This window comes from Vicugna pacos, chromosome 6 (assembly GCF_048564905.1).
Source record: "Vicugna pacos chromosome 6, VicPac4, whole genome shotgun sequence".
Taxonomy (NCBI): domain Eukaryota; kingdom Metazoa; phylum Chordata; class Mammalia; order Artiodactyla; family Camelidae; genus Vicugna; species Vicugna pacos.
The window spans coordinates 12,267,321-12,287,388 of NC_132992.1; the positions used below are offsets into that span (position 1 = coordinate 12,267,321).

The 20,068-nt window shown below is 43.5% G+C and overlaps 2 protein-coding genes across 8 annotated transcripts in view; both read left to right on the plus strand.

Annotated features, from left to right (window-relative positions):
• The first annotated feature begins 21 nt into the window (after positions 1-21).
• On the plus strand, positions 22-1,939 carry PIGBOS1 (PIGB opposite strand 1). 3 transcript variants are annotated; one of them, XM_072962391.1, is made up of 2 exons: positions 22-347; positions 1,565-1,939. In XM_072962391.1, exon 2 carries the CDS (start codon positions 1,639-1,641, stop codon positions 1,801-1,803), a length of 165 nt encoding a protein of 54 aa, XP_072818492.1. In that variant the 5' UTR covers positions 22-347; positions 1,565-1,638; the 3' UTR covers positions 1,804-1,939. The 3 variants fall into 3 exon arrangements, with proteins under 3 accessions (XP_072818492.1, XP_072818494.1, XP_031528622.1); XM_072962393.1 differs by having other exon boundaries at positions 22-341; XM_031672762.2 differs by having other exon boundaries at positions 31-371.
• Positions 1,940-5,634: 3,695 nt separating this feature from the next.
• The window catches only part of RAB27A (RAB27A, member RAS oncogene family), a 63,845-nt gene continuing 49,411 nt past the window's right edge, over positions 5,635-20,068 (plus strand). For 2 of the 5 annotated variants that reach the window (XM_072962366.1, XM_072962364.1), the window contains exon 1: positions 9,096-9,245. The gene's annotated coding sequence lies outside the window, so the exon portion shown is untranslated. Of the gene's footprint in view, positions 5,708-9,095; positions 9,246-20,068 lie in introns of those variants that run through there. The other 3 variants (XM_031672758.2, XM_072962367.1, XM_072962365.1) reach the window with 3 other exon arrangements.

Genomic DNA, 20,068 nt, shown 5'->3' on the forward strand with positions numbered 1-20,068 from the left:
CAGAAAGTAGCTGAGGAAGCGCGCGATCCTCTTCCGCCCACTAAGTATGGCCTCTGCGAGCAGCCGTCGCTCACAGGCGCGGGGGTAGCCGGGAAAGGACAACTTCGTCACTCCCGCCGCTGAAGGTGTCCGCGGCCGCCGCTGCTGGTTCGGGCCACACCTCTACGCTCCCGCGCTTTCCCTTCCACATTTCCTTCTCAGAGAATTCTTGCCCTCCTTTGGGTTCATGGTCTATGCTTCCAAGGGTCTGGAAACTGCTGGAAGGAGCCGGGGCTCACCTCTGCGGGGGACAGGCTGGAGGCGGCGCTGATCGGGACAGAACGGTCGGAGGTGTCTGAGTGGTAATGGTAATAGTAACGATAATTATAAATGTAAGTGTTGGTATAACAGCGTACCGTTTGGGTGATCTCACATAACAGTCGAACGACGTAGGCAGGGTAGGGATAATTTAGCCTGTGGTACAGATGTGGAAAATGAGGCCCCCCAAAGGTTAAAGGACCGGGCAGGGTCACTTTTACGAGCTAGTGGCAAAGGGGAACCGTCCCATTTACATGGCTTAATTATCTGTTTTCCAAGGAGCTGACTTACTGATGTCTCCTTTTTTCACACTTAGCAGTTGTTGAAGCAAAGCGTTCTTGGTCAAGTTGTCACTTGTTAACTGTAGAGTCCAGGAGAAAACAGGCTTTTTCTTTCCCAGATTAGTTTAAATTACAATTTTGACAATATATTAAGGGCAAGCAAGTTTTTAGTACCAGTTCTGCCACTATTGATTTTTTGTGACCTTGGAGGCTGGTTTAGGAGGCTTTGAGATACTGTTATAATAAAATTTTTTTAAAAAACCCATGTAGTTTCTTCACTCTGCTTTCCTCATTCATAAACATCTACCTAGTGTCTCCTGAAACTATAGGACTTCTTAGAGACTATAGACTATAGCAAGAAGTATAGTTTTCCGAGAAGTGCTGCTAGAATCTTACCTACTCAGTTCTTAAAAGTAAAACCAGCCAAGTCTCCGTTATATTTTTGTCCAAAGTGGTGGCACATGACTTCGGGGTGAGGTCAATATGTACCTACTATAGCGTCAAAGGGAACTAAAAAATCTTTCAGCTTGTTTTTAGAAATTGTTGTTTTTAATCCTACATATTGCCATAAAACATGAAATAGTAAAGAAGGGCTATTAATGAAAAGTAACAGTTCTCTTTGTTCTACTTCCAGATTGGATTGGCAACTTTCAACTTTTTGAGGGGCTGTTTCTGTTTATAGCTTTGGTATGCCTTTAAAGGCATAAAGAGTATGTTTCTTCCCTCTCTCACAGTTTTGCCATTTAAAAAACTATGCATTTAACACGACTGAAAACACTATCATTTAGATTTGTCTTAAATCATTTTTAACCATCATTTCTCATATTCCCTGTGAATTTATATTCCTGTTTTAGTTATGTCAATAAGCAATACTTACATATTACAACAAAAGTACTGTTCATGCAGGAGCAATGTAGTGACTTGAAGTCTTTAAAAAGGATATTGTGCTGAGTTATTGCTTTGCTTCCCATTTTATATCTATACAGATCTGAAGAGATTTCCTGAGCGTGGAGTGTTTTTTCAAAACCACCCTTGCACGGTGCGGTGTTTGTTGAAAAAAATGTTTGGGAGATTGACTTTTCCACAACTGCTTTTTGCTAGCATCCTTGGAATCGCTGGAGGATTATATATTTATCAACCCATGTTTGAACAGTATTCCAGAGATCAGAAGGAATTAAAAGAAAAATTGAAATTGGCACAAGACTCAGAAGAGAAGAAAAATTAATACTACATGGAGTTGATCTGTAATTGCTTAAAGTTCCATTGAAATTATGCTTTGACTATAAGCTAGTAAAAACTTGTCAAATAGTTTTAAATATTAATAAATAATACATAATGATTTTAAATGCTTTTTAAAACTAGCACTGTCAGTGTTTACTGTGCTTTTGCCATTTTATGTCTTCTCACCAGGACAGATCAGTAATTTCCTTTTAAGCAAAAAGGAGTGTCTTAAGGGATATTTTATTTTCTAGTGGAGGCTTATTTTTCTGGGAATGCAGCCTATACATTGGCAGTATAGACTGTATTTATAAAATAGCTGGGAGTGGCATTTATATATATACCACACTATATACACACAATATATATTATATACCACACTATATACACAATAGTGTGTATAGATGAAGTGAACCAAGTTAACTACCTCAGGCAGAACACCCCTCATTCAGCCTGCAGTTAGCCTGGTTTAATGTAGTTCAGCAGTCTTTCAATTCTAGCCCTTCTCTTCCCAGGCAGAATGGGGGAGTAAATTGAGAATTCGGGTGGCTCATATCAAACTGACATTTCAGAGAAGGTAGATGGTGTCACATAGAGTGGTGAAAGTGACACAGCTTTATTGGCTTAACCCACTAATAATAGTGGTCAGGGAGGAGTTGACTTACTATGAAGCTATTCACATAGGTAAAAGGTTTTCTGGAAAATTGCTGAAAACATATTACTTTGATTTATATTTTCAATGAAAAGTATAAATATAATACATATATGTAAAATCCTTTAAATCAACTCATTTTGTTATTTTTTTGAAAAGTAATTTCATTATAACTTAATCTAAGCTATCTATGTTGAGTGGAGACCAACATAGGTAACTTTAAAGAAAAAAAAAAAAAGTGAAGGAAAAATTACGAAGTAGTACATGCTTATTAAAAAACCCAAACAATTCAGAAAAGAACAAAGTGAAAATTACCATTGTTTAGCACACATTGATTTAATCAGCACCTTTAACAGTTTAATATGAACTTTTGAGCCCATTTTTCTTCTATGCACATTAAAAATATGTATGTATATAAATTTAATTCACGTACGAAGTATCTGCTCTGGACAGGCTTGGCTTTGCCTAGCTACCAGGAAACTAGGGTTCTGTACTGTGTGTCTTGTCATTGTGGGACCCAGGCTCAAAGAGCAGCCCCTCTGGGATATGACACAGTTTAGGACTGAGAGAGATTGAGGCTGAGAGGAAACATGGAATTGTAAGCTTCTGCTCACTTGTGGCAAATGTCTCATGCTGTTGATTTAGAGCATATCATATGGTCTCTGCCCAAAGGTGAGGGCAGGAACAGACTCTTCCTATAGGATGCATGGTCAGGTCACATGACCATGGGTAAGACTACATTATCTTGTTATTCAAGGAATGGTAATCCTACTTGAACTGCTCTTGATCTTCCTTTTGAGAAGGATGCAATTGTCAGTTTGGTAGTCACTTAGCAAGTGCCAGAGGATAAGTTGATTTTTTTTTTTTCCAGTAAAGGTATTACAGCTGTTCAAATTAAAGCCTCAGGAGATAACTACTTCACATACGCTAGGATGACTACAATCAAAAAGAGGGGAAATAATAAGTGTTGACAAGGATATGAAGTTGAAACCCTCATACACTGCTGGTGAGAAGGTACAATAGTGCAGCTGCTGTGAAAGTTTGGAAGTTCCTCAAAAAGATAAACATAGTGTTACCATATGACCCAGCAATTCTGCTTTAAGGCATATATTCCAGAGTAGTGAAAACATGTCCACACAAAATTTTGTACATGAATGTTCATAGCAACATTATTGTAATAGCCAAAATAACCCAAATGTGTCAGCCAGTGAGTGGATAAACTGGTTGTAGTATATCCTCACAAGGAGTATTACTCAGCCATAACAAGGATGAGATACTGATGCATGCTACAACACGAATAAGGTGACAACATGAATGAAGCTGAGTATAAGAGGCCACGTACTGTATGATTCTAATCATGATGTGCCCAGAATAGGCAAATGCAGAGAGACAAAGCAGATTAGTGGTTTCCAGGGACTAAGGGGAAGAAGGGATAGGGAGAGACTACTAATGGACATAGGGGCTCTTTTTTGGGTGATGAAAATGTTTTGAAACTAGATAGTGGTGATCAGTGACAGCTTTGTGAATATATTTAAAAACACTGGATTGTACACTTTAAAAGGGTGAACTTGATTGTGTGAGATTATATCTCAATAAAAATGTCAGAAAAAAAAAGGTACTGCATCTAGAATAGCAACTGTGGTTGAGGTAGTCTGTTGCTTTCTGCCATAATCCATCTAGTATGTGAGTGTTGGCGGTGGGTGAGGGGGAGCAGTTGGGGAGCAGTGTAGAATATATGTAACAGAAAATTTACTGTTAAACCATTTTTAAGTTTACATTTCAATGGCATTAAGTGTAGTCACATTGTGTAACCTCCGTCACCATCTGCCTCTAGAACTTTCTCTGTTTAGTTTTTTCACAGCCCAGAAAGGTGACTTGAATGGCAGTATAAAGATACCTCACTCCTGTATCCTTCAAATCTTTGAAAGTGGCATTAATGTCCACAATTCTTTGCATGAATTGCTTCTAATTTACTGTCTTAGCCAGTGAGGTTTCAGTTGGTACTTTCTACCATAAGGATTTGGTATGGACTGAATGCTTCCCCTCATTCCTATGCTGAAGCCCTACTCCCCAGTGTGAGGGTATTTGGAGGTAGGACATTTGGGAGATAGTTAGGTCATGAGGGTGGAGCTCTTGTCAGTGGGATTAGTGCCCTTTTAAGAAAAGGTACAAGAAAGATGCTTTCTCTCTCTCTCTCTCTCTCTCTCTCTCTCTCTCTCTCTCTCTCTCTCTCTCACCCATGTGAGGATACAGCAAGAAGGTGGCTGTCTGCAAATCAGGAAGAAGGCTTTCTCCTCACACAGTGAATCTGCCAGCAGCTTGATCATGGGCACCTCAGCCTTCAGAACTGTGAGAAATACCTGTCACTTAAACCACTCATATAATGGTGTTTTTCTATAGCAGTCTGAGCCGGCTCAGGCAGGACTCTTCCTGTGAGGTCAATGTGAGGTCTCTGCTAGCCACTGACTATTTGTGTATCCTGCCTGCGGACCTGGGCTTAGAGAAGAACACAGAGTGGGTCCTGTAAAACAAATCTTGGCTACACCTACATTTATCTTATCCCCACGAACCCCACTCTAAACTGAGGGACTGTGGTAGCATTGACAGCCTCCTTGTACCAGTCTTAGCTAAGATCATGCATCCAGCAGTCATCAAAGTCTGAATTCCTCTTTCCCCAGCGCACATTTATCCTAGTTAAAGGCCTTGAGTCTTTGGTAGGAGCAGAGGAAAGTTTATGGTATATTCTTGTGGTATTGAGGAATCCTTCCTCAGGGAAATAGAGCTTCTTCAATAATTGGATCTGAGTCTATGAAATGACTTACAGCAGGAAACTGGTGAAAGGCCATGATTCCTCTTGTGGAGACTGACAGCCTTCTACTCACTAGGTCTTGATTTCCTTTTAAAAATACATATTTGAGTCAAGAAACTCCCCTTCTCTCCCCAAAACAAAAACACCCAGTCTGTCTTTTCCTTGAGAACACCATGACCTGTTAGCCGTCACCACACATCCCTGTGGGTCAAGACACCCTGGCTGCACTCCAGCCTGCCTGCCCATGATAGTAGTTACATGGCCTGCCGTCTGCTCCTTGCTGTTTGGGGGTTCTTTTACTTCTCATTGTTACTCCAGAGCCCTGTTGCAGCAGCGTCTTCTGTCAGTCTGAGCTCATACAGGACAGCACCGCTGAGCTTTTCAGAGATGTCCGTGGCCTCCTCACCAGTGCATCAGTGAAAGGAGTACCATCAGAGCCTTCCTTCCCAGGTAACACAATCAGTGGTTCTAAGGCCACATCACAGATCCATGTTAACCCCAAGGGCAGGAGGGCAGGGTAGGGAGAGTAAGGGAGTTAAAGGGGAAAGCCAAAGCAATGATAAATTCTCGAGGGGCCCACTAGATTTGATCCTATGGGATTTTCTGAAGAGAATTTTTAAAGTTTTTTTTAACTATTATTTTGAAATAGTTTCAGACTTAAAGAACAAGTGTAAAAAAGTACAAAGAATTTCCACATCCATGTTATCCAGATCCTACAAATGTTAACATTTAACCACAATTGCTTTAATCTTTCTCTTTTCAAATATATGTATGTGTATACACACACTGTTGTTTCTCTGAATCCTTTGGGCATAGAATAAGTTGTCCACGTGATTTCCTTTTACCCGTAAATATTTCAGTGTGCAATTTCAAAAACAAGGGTATTTTCATTTATTATTACTATATAATAATCAAGATCAGGAAGTGAAGACTGATAGGATATTATTATCTAATCTCAGATTTCATCCAAATTCTACCAAGTCCCATTAAAGTCTTTTAGAGCAATACCAATTTTTTTTCTGGTCTGGGAACTAATTCAGGATCACATTTGAGTTTAGTTGGGATGTTTCTTTGGTTTCATTTATTCTGGTTCTTTAGTCATTGTCTTTCATGACCTTGACATATTTTAAGAATATTGGTCTGTTGTTTTGTAAAATGTCCCTTAATCTGGGTTTATTTAAGGCTTCCTCATGATTAGATAGATTGAGGTTGTACATTTTTGGTAGGAATGCTGCAGAAAGGATGTGTCAGTATGATTCACAGATTCCTATTTTATTCAGTGAGTTATGATCAGATGTCCTAAACTTGTTCATTATGGCCTACTTCACTCTCCCTCCCTGTTGCTTTCTTCTTTTTGCTCAGAGGTTCCTAGTTGCTCAAACCAGAAACCTGGGTGTCTCCATGGATTCCTTCCTCTCCCTCACCCACTGCAACCATGTCTTTCTGATACACTCCCCCAGATATCTCACATCTGTCCGTTCGTCTTCATCCTCACGGTCATGGTTGCTGCCTTAACTATTATCCCTCACTTGGATTTCAACATGCTAAGTGGCCTCCCCAACCCATCCTTAGCCTTATAGCCATTAAGAAAATGAGTTCTAAGTTCTAGTCCTGGCTGTGCCTCCTGTTAGCCATATGATCTTGGTCAGGTTGCTTAGTCACCTTAAGACTCAGTTTCCTCATCCGTATTATGGGGACAGAATAGTGCTTATTTCATAGGGAAATTGTGAGAAGTAGATGAGGTGATAAATGTAAAGTTCTAGCATATTAACTGAGTCATAGTACATGGTCAATAAATGTTAGCTATTATTATTATAATCATTCCAGGGTTCATCATAATCCAGCCTCTGCTTATTTCTCCAGTTTCTTTGATTGTTTCCTTACACTCAGTTTTTCAGCTTTTCTGAACTTCTTTCAGTTGCTCCAATATCTCATTCTCTCTTTTACCTCCAGGCCATTCCTTTGCTCTCTTTTCCTAGAATTCTCTTCTCTCTCACCGTCTTCCCTTTATCTATCCTTAATTTATACATCCCTTTCTGTAGAAGTCTTGACTTGGTGTCTCTTCTCTGTCTTCCAGTTACACTCTAACTTCCCTTATCAAGGATCTCATCTCACTGCATTGGAGTTAACTTGGTGTCTCTGAGGGCAGGATCCCTGAACGTAGGAACCAGTTTACCTTGTTCACTGTTGCATCTCCAGTACTTATCACAGTGCTTGACTCACTGAATGAAATGAATGAGTGGGTGATGAATAGACCACAGCACTGCTGTCTGTTTTCTGATCTCCTCCCTGGAAAACTGGTGACAGCCATGCCTGGCTGCAGGAGTGGGAAGGCTGAAGGGAGAGCCATTGGCAGTTGCTGCATTGTTGGCCCCCTCAAATCTTAGCTGATCGGTGACTCCCAAGACTTCCTCTACACATAAATGTGGGACTACTTTTCCTGTCTTAATCTCCATCAACAACAGTTTGATGGCCCTTCTCTTACCTGGGGAACATCCCTGGAAACCATCACCCGATGGTGTTATCTGTTATCCCTAACTCTGAGATAACTGTGCTATAGTTGCCTGGAGCTACCAGATTGAATGTCTAGTCAAATTTGGCAGTTTCATATAGTTGACCCTGTATGTGATTTTGTAAATAATCTGAGAAGCTAATTATACTGTAATGCAAACTCTGATTAATTACAGACTGAAAGGATGACGGAGTAGGGCAGGTTGACCTGAGAGCTGGAATTTGTGGTGCAAGTGGAGGTAGAATCAGTGGAATGGAACAGATGGTAAGAGAAGCTGGACTAGGGCTTCCAGTCATTTTGTTTTGCTTAAGAAGTGGAATTATTTGGTTCAAAGAAGTGCTTTGCCTGAGAGCCCATGGTGGCAGGCCCAAAAGCCACTGTTCAGACCCCTAGGCCACTGGAGGAGGAATTTGGCTGCCTCTGCTTCAGGGCCACAGGTTCAAGCAGGCCCACCCAAAACCGTTGGCGCTGAGAGAAGCCGCTGGAGGGCAGCAAAGGCTCGAAGATTTCTCCTTACAGGGGCTAGTCTTAAACGTACTACCTTTTGCCTTTTTTTTTTTTAACTAATTGCGCTAATTCTTGGAAATTTAATTTAGAGCGACTTTATAATCTGAGCTAGACTCTACGAGCAGAGACCTTCCCTTCCTCCCTTTGTCATTTTCTTCTAGAAATGTATTTATTTTTTCATGCCGGAATTTTACTATCCCTGCCTCGCTCCCCCCCTCCTCCCCCCCACCCCCCGTCATTTTCAAGAATCCCAGAGCTTTCCCGCATTCGGTGAAGGCCAGGCCCAGGCCACCTGAGTGAGGAGCTGGCGGGTCGGGACGGCCGGTGGCAGAGCCGGACGCCCTGCACGGGTGCGGTCCCCGGACCAAAGCGAACACCGCGAGCAGAACCTCCCTCAGCCCTAACCACCCTCCTTCCCCAGAGCCTCAGGAATCCCAGGTGGGGTCAAATTTAAAGCTCTCAGCATCTCTGGCTACAAGGTGGAGACACCGACCTTATGCCCTGGAAAACACCTTTAGAAAATGGCTTTTGAGGAGGAGATTTGGCAAGAGACATCAAACCATACCATGCAGTGCATGGATCCCTGAGCAGTTTGTAAATGCCACCCCTCCGTCTCTAAGCGAAAACAACGCCCTACGGCTTTGCGCCTTCTAGGAAAGGGCAGCAGAGACAAACAGGCTCTGGCCAAATGAGGCAAGCGGGGCCTCCGCGAGGGTCCCTAGTGGAGCACTCGGCAGGTGCGGCGGGACTGGGGACGGCGCCCGAGGAGGGCGGGTGTGCTCCCCGAGGTGACAGGAGGAAGCGGGAGGTGGAGGGTGGAGAGGAGGTCCCGCCCCCACCTCGCTCTCCTTTACGGGAAGTGATGTGAGACCAGACGGAAAATACCCGCCAAGGACCCAAAAAAGGCCGGCAGCGGGTGGACGCGGCGCGCGCGGGGACAGAGCGGCGTGGGACCGCGGGCGCAACCAGGTGAGGCGGCGGCTGCGGGCGGCTCGGGAGGCGCGCTCAGGCCACCGGCGCCTGGCAGGTGCCAGTCTCTCCGGAGGGTAGAGCGAGGTAGCGGCGGGCAGAGGGGCTGGTCCTGGAGCTGCGGATGGAGGCTAAGGCTCCTCTCCCGCTCTGAGTGAGCCGCCGAGAAAAGCTGCGTTGCTTCTCCTAGGACCTCAGCAAAGACCCTGAAATGACAGTCGCGGATGCTGGGGGTCAGCTTAGGCAAAGTGTTGACTAGGTGGCGTCCGAGGTTGAGACGGGGCTGAGGTCACCTCCTGGCAGCCTCCAGGTGCGAGGGTCCCCATCGCGCGGTGGGAGGAAGGAAACTTCTCTGGCAGGAGAGAAGGAAGGTCCCAGACCTTCTGCACTGCCCGCCTAGTTTCTTACTCTCCCATTGATGTCAGTTGAATGATTTAACGTCTTTACACCTTTGTTGATAAGCGTCTGGATGGCAGGCTGCCTGGGTGAGAGAGGATTCTCCCTTTCCCTGGCAGTCAGATGGAAAACTCTACCTGGCAGCCAGGCCCTCCGGTCTTGACTGGTGGTAGGGCCGATGTGATGACAGTTTTCGCTAACTTGCCAAAGCTTTGTCTCTGTCCCAATAGATCACCGAATAAGCAAAGCCAGGCCTGAGGTGAAGAAAATCTTTTGAGTCCTTGATTTTGCCTTCCCAGCATTTTGGCTCCTGCTGGCTACTGAGGCCACATGGCTTCAGAATCTTCTGCCATGGGGTCCTCTTTCTTACCTCTGTGGGCTAACAGCTGTTTTTTCCTAGAAGATGGATTCTCACTTTTTGGTTGAGTCAGATGTTGGAAGGGGGAGTTGTGTTATGGCATATACATTTTCTGTGATTATTGCTGATTTAATTGGTTGGTGCTCCACTGTTCCTGTTCCTTTTATTTATTTCTGTGTTTATTTCTGTATTTCTGTATTTATTTATTTATTTATTTTAGCCTTCTTAGAGACTTGCTTTAGGAGGAAAATGCAATCTGGAAAACAGAATTTCTGCAGATAGTTAGAAATGAAGAAAGGTTAATGTAATCCTGAAAAAGCTTGACTGATGAGCATTCTTTTCTATGTTTTATGTTTTCATTCCTCCTTTCTTCCTTTCCTTTATTCTTTCTCCCTCCCTCCCTCCCTTCATTTCCATGGCCTGCCTTGATTTTTAATTTTGATGAGGTATAGTTAGTTTTTCTTCTGTTGCTGTGCTTTTGGTGTCAAATCTAAGAAAGCATTGCTAAATCCAAAGTCATGAAGATTATTGCCTATGTTTTAAGAGTTTTATAGTTTTAGCTCTTACATTTCAATCTTTGACTCACTTCCAGTTAATGTTTGTATATGGTGTGAGTTAGGGGTGTAACTTAATCCTTTTGCATATGAATATTCAGTTCTTCCAGCACCATTTGTTGAGAAGATTATTTTCCCCCTTTGAATAGTGTTAATGCCTCTGTTAAATATAAACTGTCAATGTAAGGGTTTGTTTCTAGACTCTGAGTTCCACTCAATCGATCTGTATGTCTATCTTTATGCTAGTATCACATTCCCTTTATTAGTTCTGTATGTGGTAAGGTTTGAAATTGGGAAGTGTGAGTCCTCCCACTTTTTTTTTTTTTCAGCATTGTTCTAGCTATTCTGGGTCCCTTGAATTTCCCTAAGAAATTTAGGATCAGCTTCTCAATTTCTGTTGCCTTGGTTTTAGAACAGATGTAGAAGTCTTGAAGTGGGCAACAATCTCAAGGAAACAGACTCTTGGTTTTCCTTTTCCAAACCTACTTTTCCCTTAATCTCCCCCATCTCAGTTTATAGCAACTTCACTCTTCCAGCTGCTCACATTAAACACCCTGGGGTCACCCCGATTCTCTTTTTTCTGTCATACCCCACAGTAGTCCCTCAGCAATCTCCCTGGTTCTACTTTGAGACTATATCTAGGATAATAACTGTTTCCCACCATTTCCACTGTTTCCACCAAGTTCCTATTATTTCTATCACCTGAGTTACTCAAAAGCCTCCTACGGGGCCACTTTGGTTCTACCCTCACCTTCTACAGCCTGTTCTCAACACAGCAGCCAAAGTCAATCATGTCACTCACTCCTGGTTAGCCCCTAATTGATTAGATGGGTGATGGGGGGAATCCCTTTTGCAGTGTATACATGTATCAGATCACCATGATGTACACTTTAAATATCTTACAATTTTATACGTAAGGTATATAATTAATTATACCTCAGGGAAGCTGAAATTTTTAAAAAATATGAGCCCCTGCGCCCCTGTGTCATTGTTAAACAATATTGCCTTCTGAAGAGGGTAATTTTACCCTGCCTTTACTTTTTATGCCGTGTGCCGGTTATGCTTGGACCGTATCTATTCCTCTGCCTCTCAGTCAGGAAGTTGCAGTTTACGGTCTGGTTTCCCTTAAGCTGATTACCTTGGGAACAGACATGAGCGCTGAGGATGAGTTAAAGGATTGGTAGTTAACTTGACATCCACAAGGTAAGGGGTGTGAAGCCAAGAGCATTCAGCTTGTAGGCCTTGTGTCTAGTCATGCAGGACACCACACTCTTCTTGTGTGATAAAGATCTACTAACACTCGTATTTTATTTAACATTAAATAAAATTTGAGGCCTCACTTACTCAAAAGGGAAGTTCAAAGTTACTCTTCCTTTCAGTCTTTGTTTTTGTTTTGATTTGGCCTCTATGTATGTTACCCATGAGGCCTCCCATTTAGTGCCTCGGCCACTCTTGGAACCACTTACATATCTGAAATCAGACTTTTGATTATTGAAATTGGACTTTGAATGTGGGGTCAGAGGTTGGGGGCTATATTTAGCAAATTTTTTAAAAATTGCATTTTGGATAAACAACAAATCATTTTTTTTTACTGTAAGTATGTTCTGTGCGATTCTTGGGACATATTTGCACTAAAAAAATTATTTGTTGGTTTTTATGAAGGCAAAATTAGCCAGTGGCTTATATTTAATCTGGTGACCCTGGCCTGGTAAACCCATGTTTATGCCCAGGAAATGCATTGATCGTGATAATGTCCAAAGAATGACTGAGCTGTGGCTCATTTTGGTGACTGCACGTGTGTCCATTTTAGGGAAGAAAAGGACCTGTAAACTCAAGGAGTATTAGAACTGGAAGGAGGTGGGAGAAGATTCAGCTTCTGTAGTTGAAGCTGTTGTTTTGTAGTTAAGGAAATTTGTATCCGGAGATGTTAAGACATTTTCTCAGATCACACAGTCAGTGGCAGAGCTAGAGCCGGAACTCTAGGTGTGGTGGTTGGTCTGCTGCATAATGTTTTCCATTAAGGGATCGTGTGTAAGTTGCTTATGTTTTCGCGCTGACCTTTAATCACTTCTACTGCCACCCTCCCACGATTACTCCTTCCAGTCCCTACATCTAACATGTGGCAGGCAAAGCCGTCCTCATGGACACCCTGACTTTTCTCTGAGAGCCGCAGGACTGTTGAAAGCCACCACTTGGTTGTATTCCCTGTGACGATGCCAGAAAGCCTGCCTTTCGATGTGTTTTTATTGCTTTTATGGTCTTGTTGATATTTTTGTCCCTTTTGAGTTTTTATTGTCAGATGCTTTGCTTAAGGTGGACTCGCTGAGATTAATTCCACAGCCCTGCCGGTGCTGCATCGTTGACAACCTGCCTGCTTTGTGTGGACCAACGTAGTAGATAGGTGTATGTGACTTAAACTTTAGGGATGTGTCCTTTCAAAACACTGGGTTGTCTTATTATTTTAAAATTATTCGTACCTATTTGAGAAAGCAGCCTTGAAAACAAACATGCTTCCTCTGACTGCTGCTAGAATACCGTATTTCAGAGCCACTAATCCTGTTTTCTCATAGTTTTGTTGATGAATTCATATAAAGCCTTACCAGCTGCCCAGGTCAAAGCATAATAATAAAATCAGTTGCCAAGAGACTGAAAAAATCTGTTCGTACTAATTAACTGCTGTGCATCTGTCCTGGCCTGATCATACCACGTGGGCAGCTGGTCCAGTCTTATCTGGGTATGTCTGGTTACTTATCTCCTGTGCGTTTGTATCCTTTGAAACAAAGACAGCGTCTCAATCGGCTAACTGAAGCTGATGGTAAGGTATTTTGATTCTTGCTGTATTAGCCCAAATATCAGGAGGAGTGAGACATATTGAAACAGGTCTTGACTTAAATGTTCCTTTGAGACACCTGAGAATTTTAAAATATAACCCGTGGTGGCAGTCAGGATTTCTTCGTTTCCTGCAGTGTGTGATTCGTTTTCATAATGAGTCTCACCACCACAGGGGAGCAACCCCAGGAATGAGTAAAATGGTCAAGCAGCCCTTGAAAAGATAAGGTTTTGTCTTTCAGTCAGACAGCAGAGACCAAATGTGGCCAAGCAAAGCTGCTGGCTGTTCCAGGCTGGGCTTCCCTTGTCAGGGACAAGGTCATGGGCTTCCTCTGTCAGGACAAGGTCAGCTCTCCATCACCCCCGCTGCTTGGGCACAGAGAGCTGTGAAGTGGGTTGTGGTATTTCCTCAGGGAGTGACTCATCCTGTGTTCCACAGGTCCTGCTTGGTTGTGGAGGAACCAACACTGCCAGGAGTTAGTGGATCCGTTTCTGGTTTCTAACATTGCCAATAATTAACTAAGGGATATTACACATGTGGGCCTCAGCTGGGCTGACATCCACCCCTTCTCCCCTGGGGGACATTGGGCAATGTCTGGAAACTTGTCTGGTTGTCACCACTGGGGAGTTACTACAGGCGTTTAGTGGGTAGAGACCGGACACCCTGCTAAACATCCCACAAGGCACCAGACAGCCCCTGGTGACAAAGGATTGTCCTGCCCAAAATGTCAGTGGTGCCAAGGCCGAGAAACCCAGCGTGAGACGAATCGTTGAACCTCTCTGGCCTGCAGGGTCCGAGTTCCACACTCTCTCCATCATGTAAGCTAACTAAGCCTAACTGCGCCACTGTTGTCTTTCCAACCTCCCTCACCCCAGTTCTAAGTCATTAAATGTGGAGTAGAGCCCAGGCGTCTGTATGGATGTAAGTCTTATATAAGGGCTCTGACAGGCAGACGAGACCAAGAGTCCCTCACCTCCGGGATCGCGTGGAGAGAGGGCCTCACCCAGGTGCCAGGTCGGTGGTTTGAGAGGAGTGGGCCGGGTGGAGACAGCCTGCCAGTAGGATGTGAGAGCTGGATTGCTGTGCCTGGCTGCCGCGTGATTCAGCACAGGTGGAAGGCTGCCAGAAAGATCTGAGAGCCCTGTGCCTGGAGGCGGGGTCCCTCAGTTCCTCGGAGACTGTGCCCTCAGCCCGCCAGCTTCACAGACCCCCCAGCCGGACCCTGGGTCCCGGCGCCAGAGGTGCCCCAGACCCCAGAGTTTCCCAAGGAAATACCAAGACTGGACAGTGTCTTCATTAATACCTCGTTTCCTGCTTGATGAGAGCCTCTCTGGGAGCTGAAAGTCAACAACAAAACCACAACCCTGAGTCAGCAGCCTGTTTTGCCGCCCAGATAAGGAAACATAATGGGTGACACTCACAGCATCGTGTAATTTAAAGGCTGGTAGGCACCTCCCCTCCACCACCTTAGAGGTTCCGAGCTGTGCCCAAGGTCAAGTGGCAAACTGATAGCAGAGAGGATTCTAGGAGACAAGGCTGCTGGTTCCTGGCTGTGTTCTTTCTATGCCCCATGCTCCTGTTTATTTTTTTTAACTTTTTATTTAATTACATGCTTTTTGTGGTGGGATTCTTTTTTTGTTTATTTATTTATTGTGTTTTTTGTGGAGGGAGGTAATTAGGTTTATTTATTTATTTAATGGAGGTACTGGGGATTGAACCCAGGCCCTCATGCATGCTGAGCATGCACTCTACCCCTGAACTATATCCTCTCCCAGTTATGTTTCTTAATTGTAACCAACAGTGTCTTTTCCTTCTGAAGTATTACAGGAAGTCGAACAAGTATATTATGATTTTCACCTATGTTAAAGTGGTCCAGAAATATCTGCTCTATGTGCCCACTGCCAGTTAAAGGCCACCATCATTTCTTGCCTGTTCTGCTGTTTTTCTGGTCCCATTCTTGGTCCCCCGTAGCCCATTCCTCACACAAAGCCAGCTATCTTTGAAAAATGTAGATCAGATCATATCCTTCTTCAGTTTGAAATTCGTCTGTCACTTCGCACTGCAGTTGGTATACGATCCACTTGTTCTAACCATGGTCTGTAAGATTCTCCGTGATCTGAGCCCGCTTGGCCTTCTTGACCTCTGCTCGTCCCTGTGCCTCCGTCTTTTAGCCTCATCTGCTTCCTTCTGTTCCTTAAAAATGCCAAGCTCTTTCCTTCCTCAGAGCCTTCGCACTTGCCCGTAACTCTTTTCTTTAGATCCTCACCTAGCCGATCCCTTGACATCATTCAGATTCAACTTCAAATATCACCTCTCGAAGAATCCGTCTGATCACTCTGTAGAAAGCAGCCTCCCGTCAGTCTCTGTCCTGTTACTACTCTGTTGTCTTCACAGCCCTTGTTACTATTTGAAATTATTTTATTTTTATGTTCTGTCTTTTCCTGCTAAAATGTTCTCTCTATAAGAATGGGGACTTTGTTTGATGAACTTCTATGTGCTTAGCACCTAGAATAATGCCTGGCATGTGGTAGATGCTAACTTAATAGTGAGTGAATGATAGAGTAACTCAGATGTTGGTGTTAGAGAAGACTGAGAGATTGAGTTCTATGTAATTCCTATTTTCACACACATTGGACTTTATTGAACTTTATTTTATTTTTTAAACTAAAACCAGAATGCCATTTCAATACAAGAGAAATGGAACTATTAAGTAGACTATATTCTTTTCTTTGAAGATGAATGTACTCCCTCTGGTTAAAAACTCCATGGGAAGTAAATATAAAAGGACGAGGCTACTTGTTAAGCACAGATCAGGCACAGGGACTTAGAAATTAAAAAGATCCAAAGCTTTAGTGCTGGAAGAGGACTGAAGGATCACCATGAGAATGGTTCCTCAAAACTGGCTGTCCCTGAAAATCACACAGGGAGCTTTAATTTAAAACCTACGCACACAAAGCCACACGGTTTTCAGTCTCTCCTTGGGAGATTCTAGTTGGTTAGGTTTGGTGTTAGGCCTGGAGAATCCATGTTTTATCTAAATGCTGCTGTAGTGATTGATGGTGCTCAGCCAGGATGGGGAACCAGTGACCGAGCCCACCTCTGTTCCCAGCTGAATATACTAAATACACTGTGTCTCACTCTGGGTCACCCATATGGGAGGCTGGGAGGTGGCACTCAAATTTCCCGACCTCCTCTCTGCTCTGTTCATTAAAAACGTAGTAAGAAAGATTCTTAGAGACAGAGGCGGTACAGCCTCGGAAATTGTGGGTTTATTACTTTTTTCTTTATTGACATGTAACTAACCAGTCTGGTGTCAAACAGGAAATGTTTAGAGCGGAGTTTTCCTTTTTCATTATAAACTGTCAGCTCAACTCTGTTTTAGTACTGGGCTGTAGGGTGATGATCAGAGTGTGGTTCTGGGACCAACACCACCAGCAGCACCCTGGGACTTGTTAGGAATGCAGATTCCTGACTCCACCCAGAACTGCTGAGTCTGGAACTCTGGAGATGGCCTAGCAGTCTGTCTTTTATTCTATTTTTAAATTCTTATTTATTTTTTAATCAAAGTATAGTAAGTTTATAATGTTGTGTTAATTTCCAGTGTGCAACATAGTGATTCAATTATACATATATATATATTCTTTTTGATTATAGACTATTACAAGGTATTGAATACAGTTCCCTGTGCTGTTCAGCAGGATCTTGTTGTTTATCTGTTTTATATATAGCAGTTAGTATCTATAAATCTCGAACTCTCAATTTATCTCTCATCCCTCATTTCCTCCCCTGGCCAGCAGCTGTTTTTTCAAGCCATCCAGGTGACTCTGATGCCCAATGAAGCTTGAGAACCACCATCCGCAGGTCCTTTTTCCCACCAAACCATCAGATAAAGCTGCTGGCCTCAGCATTTTAGTTGGTGACTCATTAACATGGAGGCTCTAACTTAAGCCAGCTCTCTGCTTTCTTGGTGACATTTGTTCAAAATAGGAACTTCTGTTACAAATCTTCATTGAATGCCACGTAAGAAAGGGGGTGGAGAATAGATTAATATTTATTGAACTCCTGCTGGGTGTGAGGCCCTGTGTTTGAAGCCATTACTTGTTATCTCATTTAATTCTCACAACCACCTTGCTAGGTAGGCATTATTATCCTTATTTTACAGATGTGGAATCTGAGGCTGGTGGAGGTTAAAAGTGGCCTTTCTTACAGGTCATTTGCCTAGCTTTGGTTGTACATTTTGCTGTCTGTTGTCTCCGTAGAGGAGCTGCTCTCAAACCTTATTTTGTATAACCAGGAATCCTCTGGGACGCTTGTTATGAATGCAGATTCCCCAGACTTCCTCCCAGAGATCCTTATTCGGGGATCTGGGTGGAACCCAGGATTTTCATCAACTACTCCATGTGATTCTGCAGTCAGTGGGCATCGGGCCATGTTTGGAGGAGTTCTCTCCTGGGTCCAATCACTTTTGCCTCAGTGGTTAGATCAGATGCCTCTCAAGGCTTCTCTGAGGTTCTGTGGTTCTCCACGGTTTTGTGCTCACAGGCCTTGGGCACTGGGCGGGGACGCTGGCAGAAGAAATACGAACATGGGACGAGGGAGCTTGGGAACCCATACAGAGAAGCCTCTTAGACGCCTGGCCGTTGATGCTTTCAGCTGCCTCTTAGAGGGTTCCCAGGCCATGTTTTTGTTTTGTAACTTAAGATCTTTTCAGTTATCTCCCCCAAATTGTGCAACTTTTCTTACAGCAACTTCACCCTTGTGTTGGTGGGCTGCCCTGGTGTGAGCAGCTTCCTCTGGGCTATAATTATTATCTTTCAAGTCCTGAGCTGCCTTTGAGGTCTGAAGTGGCATTTCATCTGTTGGTTGATAAGATCCCTTATTTTTCAGGCATAGAATTGAACAGACGTATTTAGTGAATGAATTGTTAATCTGTTAGGAGACTATGATTTGGTGCCATTGTGAAGAAAGAAAGTAAGATGTAAATTAAAAAAGAATCTCAGGTGTGATGCCTGATGCCCTTCTTTGGGAGTTGGAATGCTGGTTTCCGTCCGGAAGTTTAGAAGCAGCTACTGACATAAGAACCCCAGGGCTCCCATAGTAAGAAAGACGCATGTATCCAAAGACGGCAGAAATCTCTCAGGCCCGGTGGAGAACTCAGCAGTATTGAAATATTAAATGTATTTAATAAGTCTTAGTCCCTGAAACAAATTGTGTAGGACAAAGGTGGAGGGAGAGTCACAAAAGCAAACATTCCTGGGGTCCACCATATAGAAGGCAAATTATTTTTGCCAGTAAGAAAACAACCAAGGTACAGGTTAAGTTGCTAAGAATAATTTGTTTTGCCCCTGATATTAGAGTCGGTAATAACAGTAGGTAACTGAGTACAGTAGCTAGAGCTCCCATTTATTGAGAGCTTCCCGTGTGTCAGGAATTATATGAGCATTTCTCTCATTTAATTCTCAATAGACTTTCAAAGTAAATATTATCCTTCATTTTACAGATGATAAAACAGGCTCAAAAGGATTAAGTAATTTGACCAGTGCTGAGACTGGGGTTTCCAGGTATGTAGGACTGTCAGTGCTAAAACTCAGTCACAGGTAAGCTGGGACGGCTGGTTACCTCAAGTGCCACCCAGCTCACTGCCCTCCAGTTGAGAGTTAGGAAGTAAGCCCCGCGGGCTCCGAGTAGTCAGAGAGAAGGTTCGTGTATGGAAGCTCGCTGACTTGTCCCACAGAGAGACTTCCAGAACGTGTCTGATGTCCATTTTTCTCCATTTCACACGTAATTCTGATCTTGCTTATTTGGTTTCCAAGTGTCTTGTCAATTAGAAGCTGCAGGTTGGCAGGGGAAGGGGTGACTCTAGAAAGGCACACTGATTCCTCTAGCAAGGGACAGATGGCTAACTGACAGTGAAGGTGAGGGCCAGGAGAGTGAAATAGAAACTAATAAAACACAAAGTCAATACAGCATCAAAGGGCATTTATTACAGGGCAAACATTCCTTGATAGGCAGAGCTATTATTGAACATTTGCTATGCACCAAACACTGTTTTAAGCACTTTACAGGGTTCACATAATTCAATTTTTACCAAACAACCCTACTATTATCCCTGCTCCACAGATGAGGAAACTGAGGCACAGAGAGGGAAGCAACTTGCAGAAGGTCACACAGCCAGTGAGTGGGAAAGTGGGATGCAGAGCCAGGCAGCCTGTCTCCAGAGCCCAGATCCTCAGCATCCCATCTCAGTGTGGGTCCCAGACCCTGAGGATGTAGCACATGTCAGTGGTGTTTATTGTGATGGCCTGGAGCAGCCAAGAAAAAAACCTTAAAGCCTGGGCATTACATTTCATTTTGTAGTAATTCACTTTTACAATTTTATCAGGGTTCTATGTGGGCAGAGTTCTACCAGGACTGTTAGGAGAGTCGTGAGAGTCCCCACCCCCAGCCCATTTCCTGCTCCCCACAGTCAACTGCTTACAATTCTTGCAGTCAATTGACCCTTCCTGGTCTTTATAACCCTCGTCTCTAAATGATGTACTTCTGTTTCCATGGTTGCGTTTTCAGTTTTAGACATTATCTATGGATGCTTTGGGCTAGAAGAAGAGAATTTTTGCTAGTTTTGCCACCTACCCCTACCACTCGTGTGCACCATTTCCGTCTCCTCCTTCTCCCAGCAGTGACATCA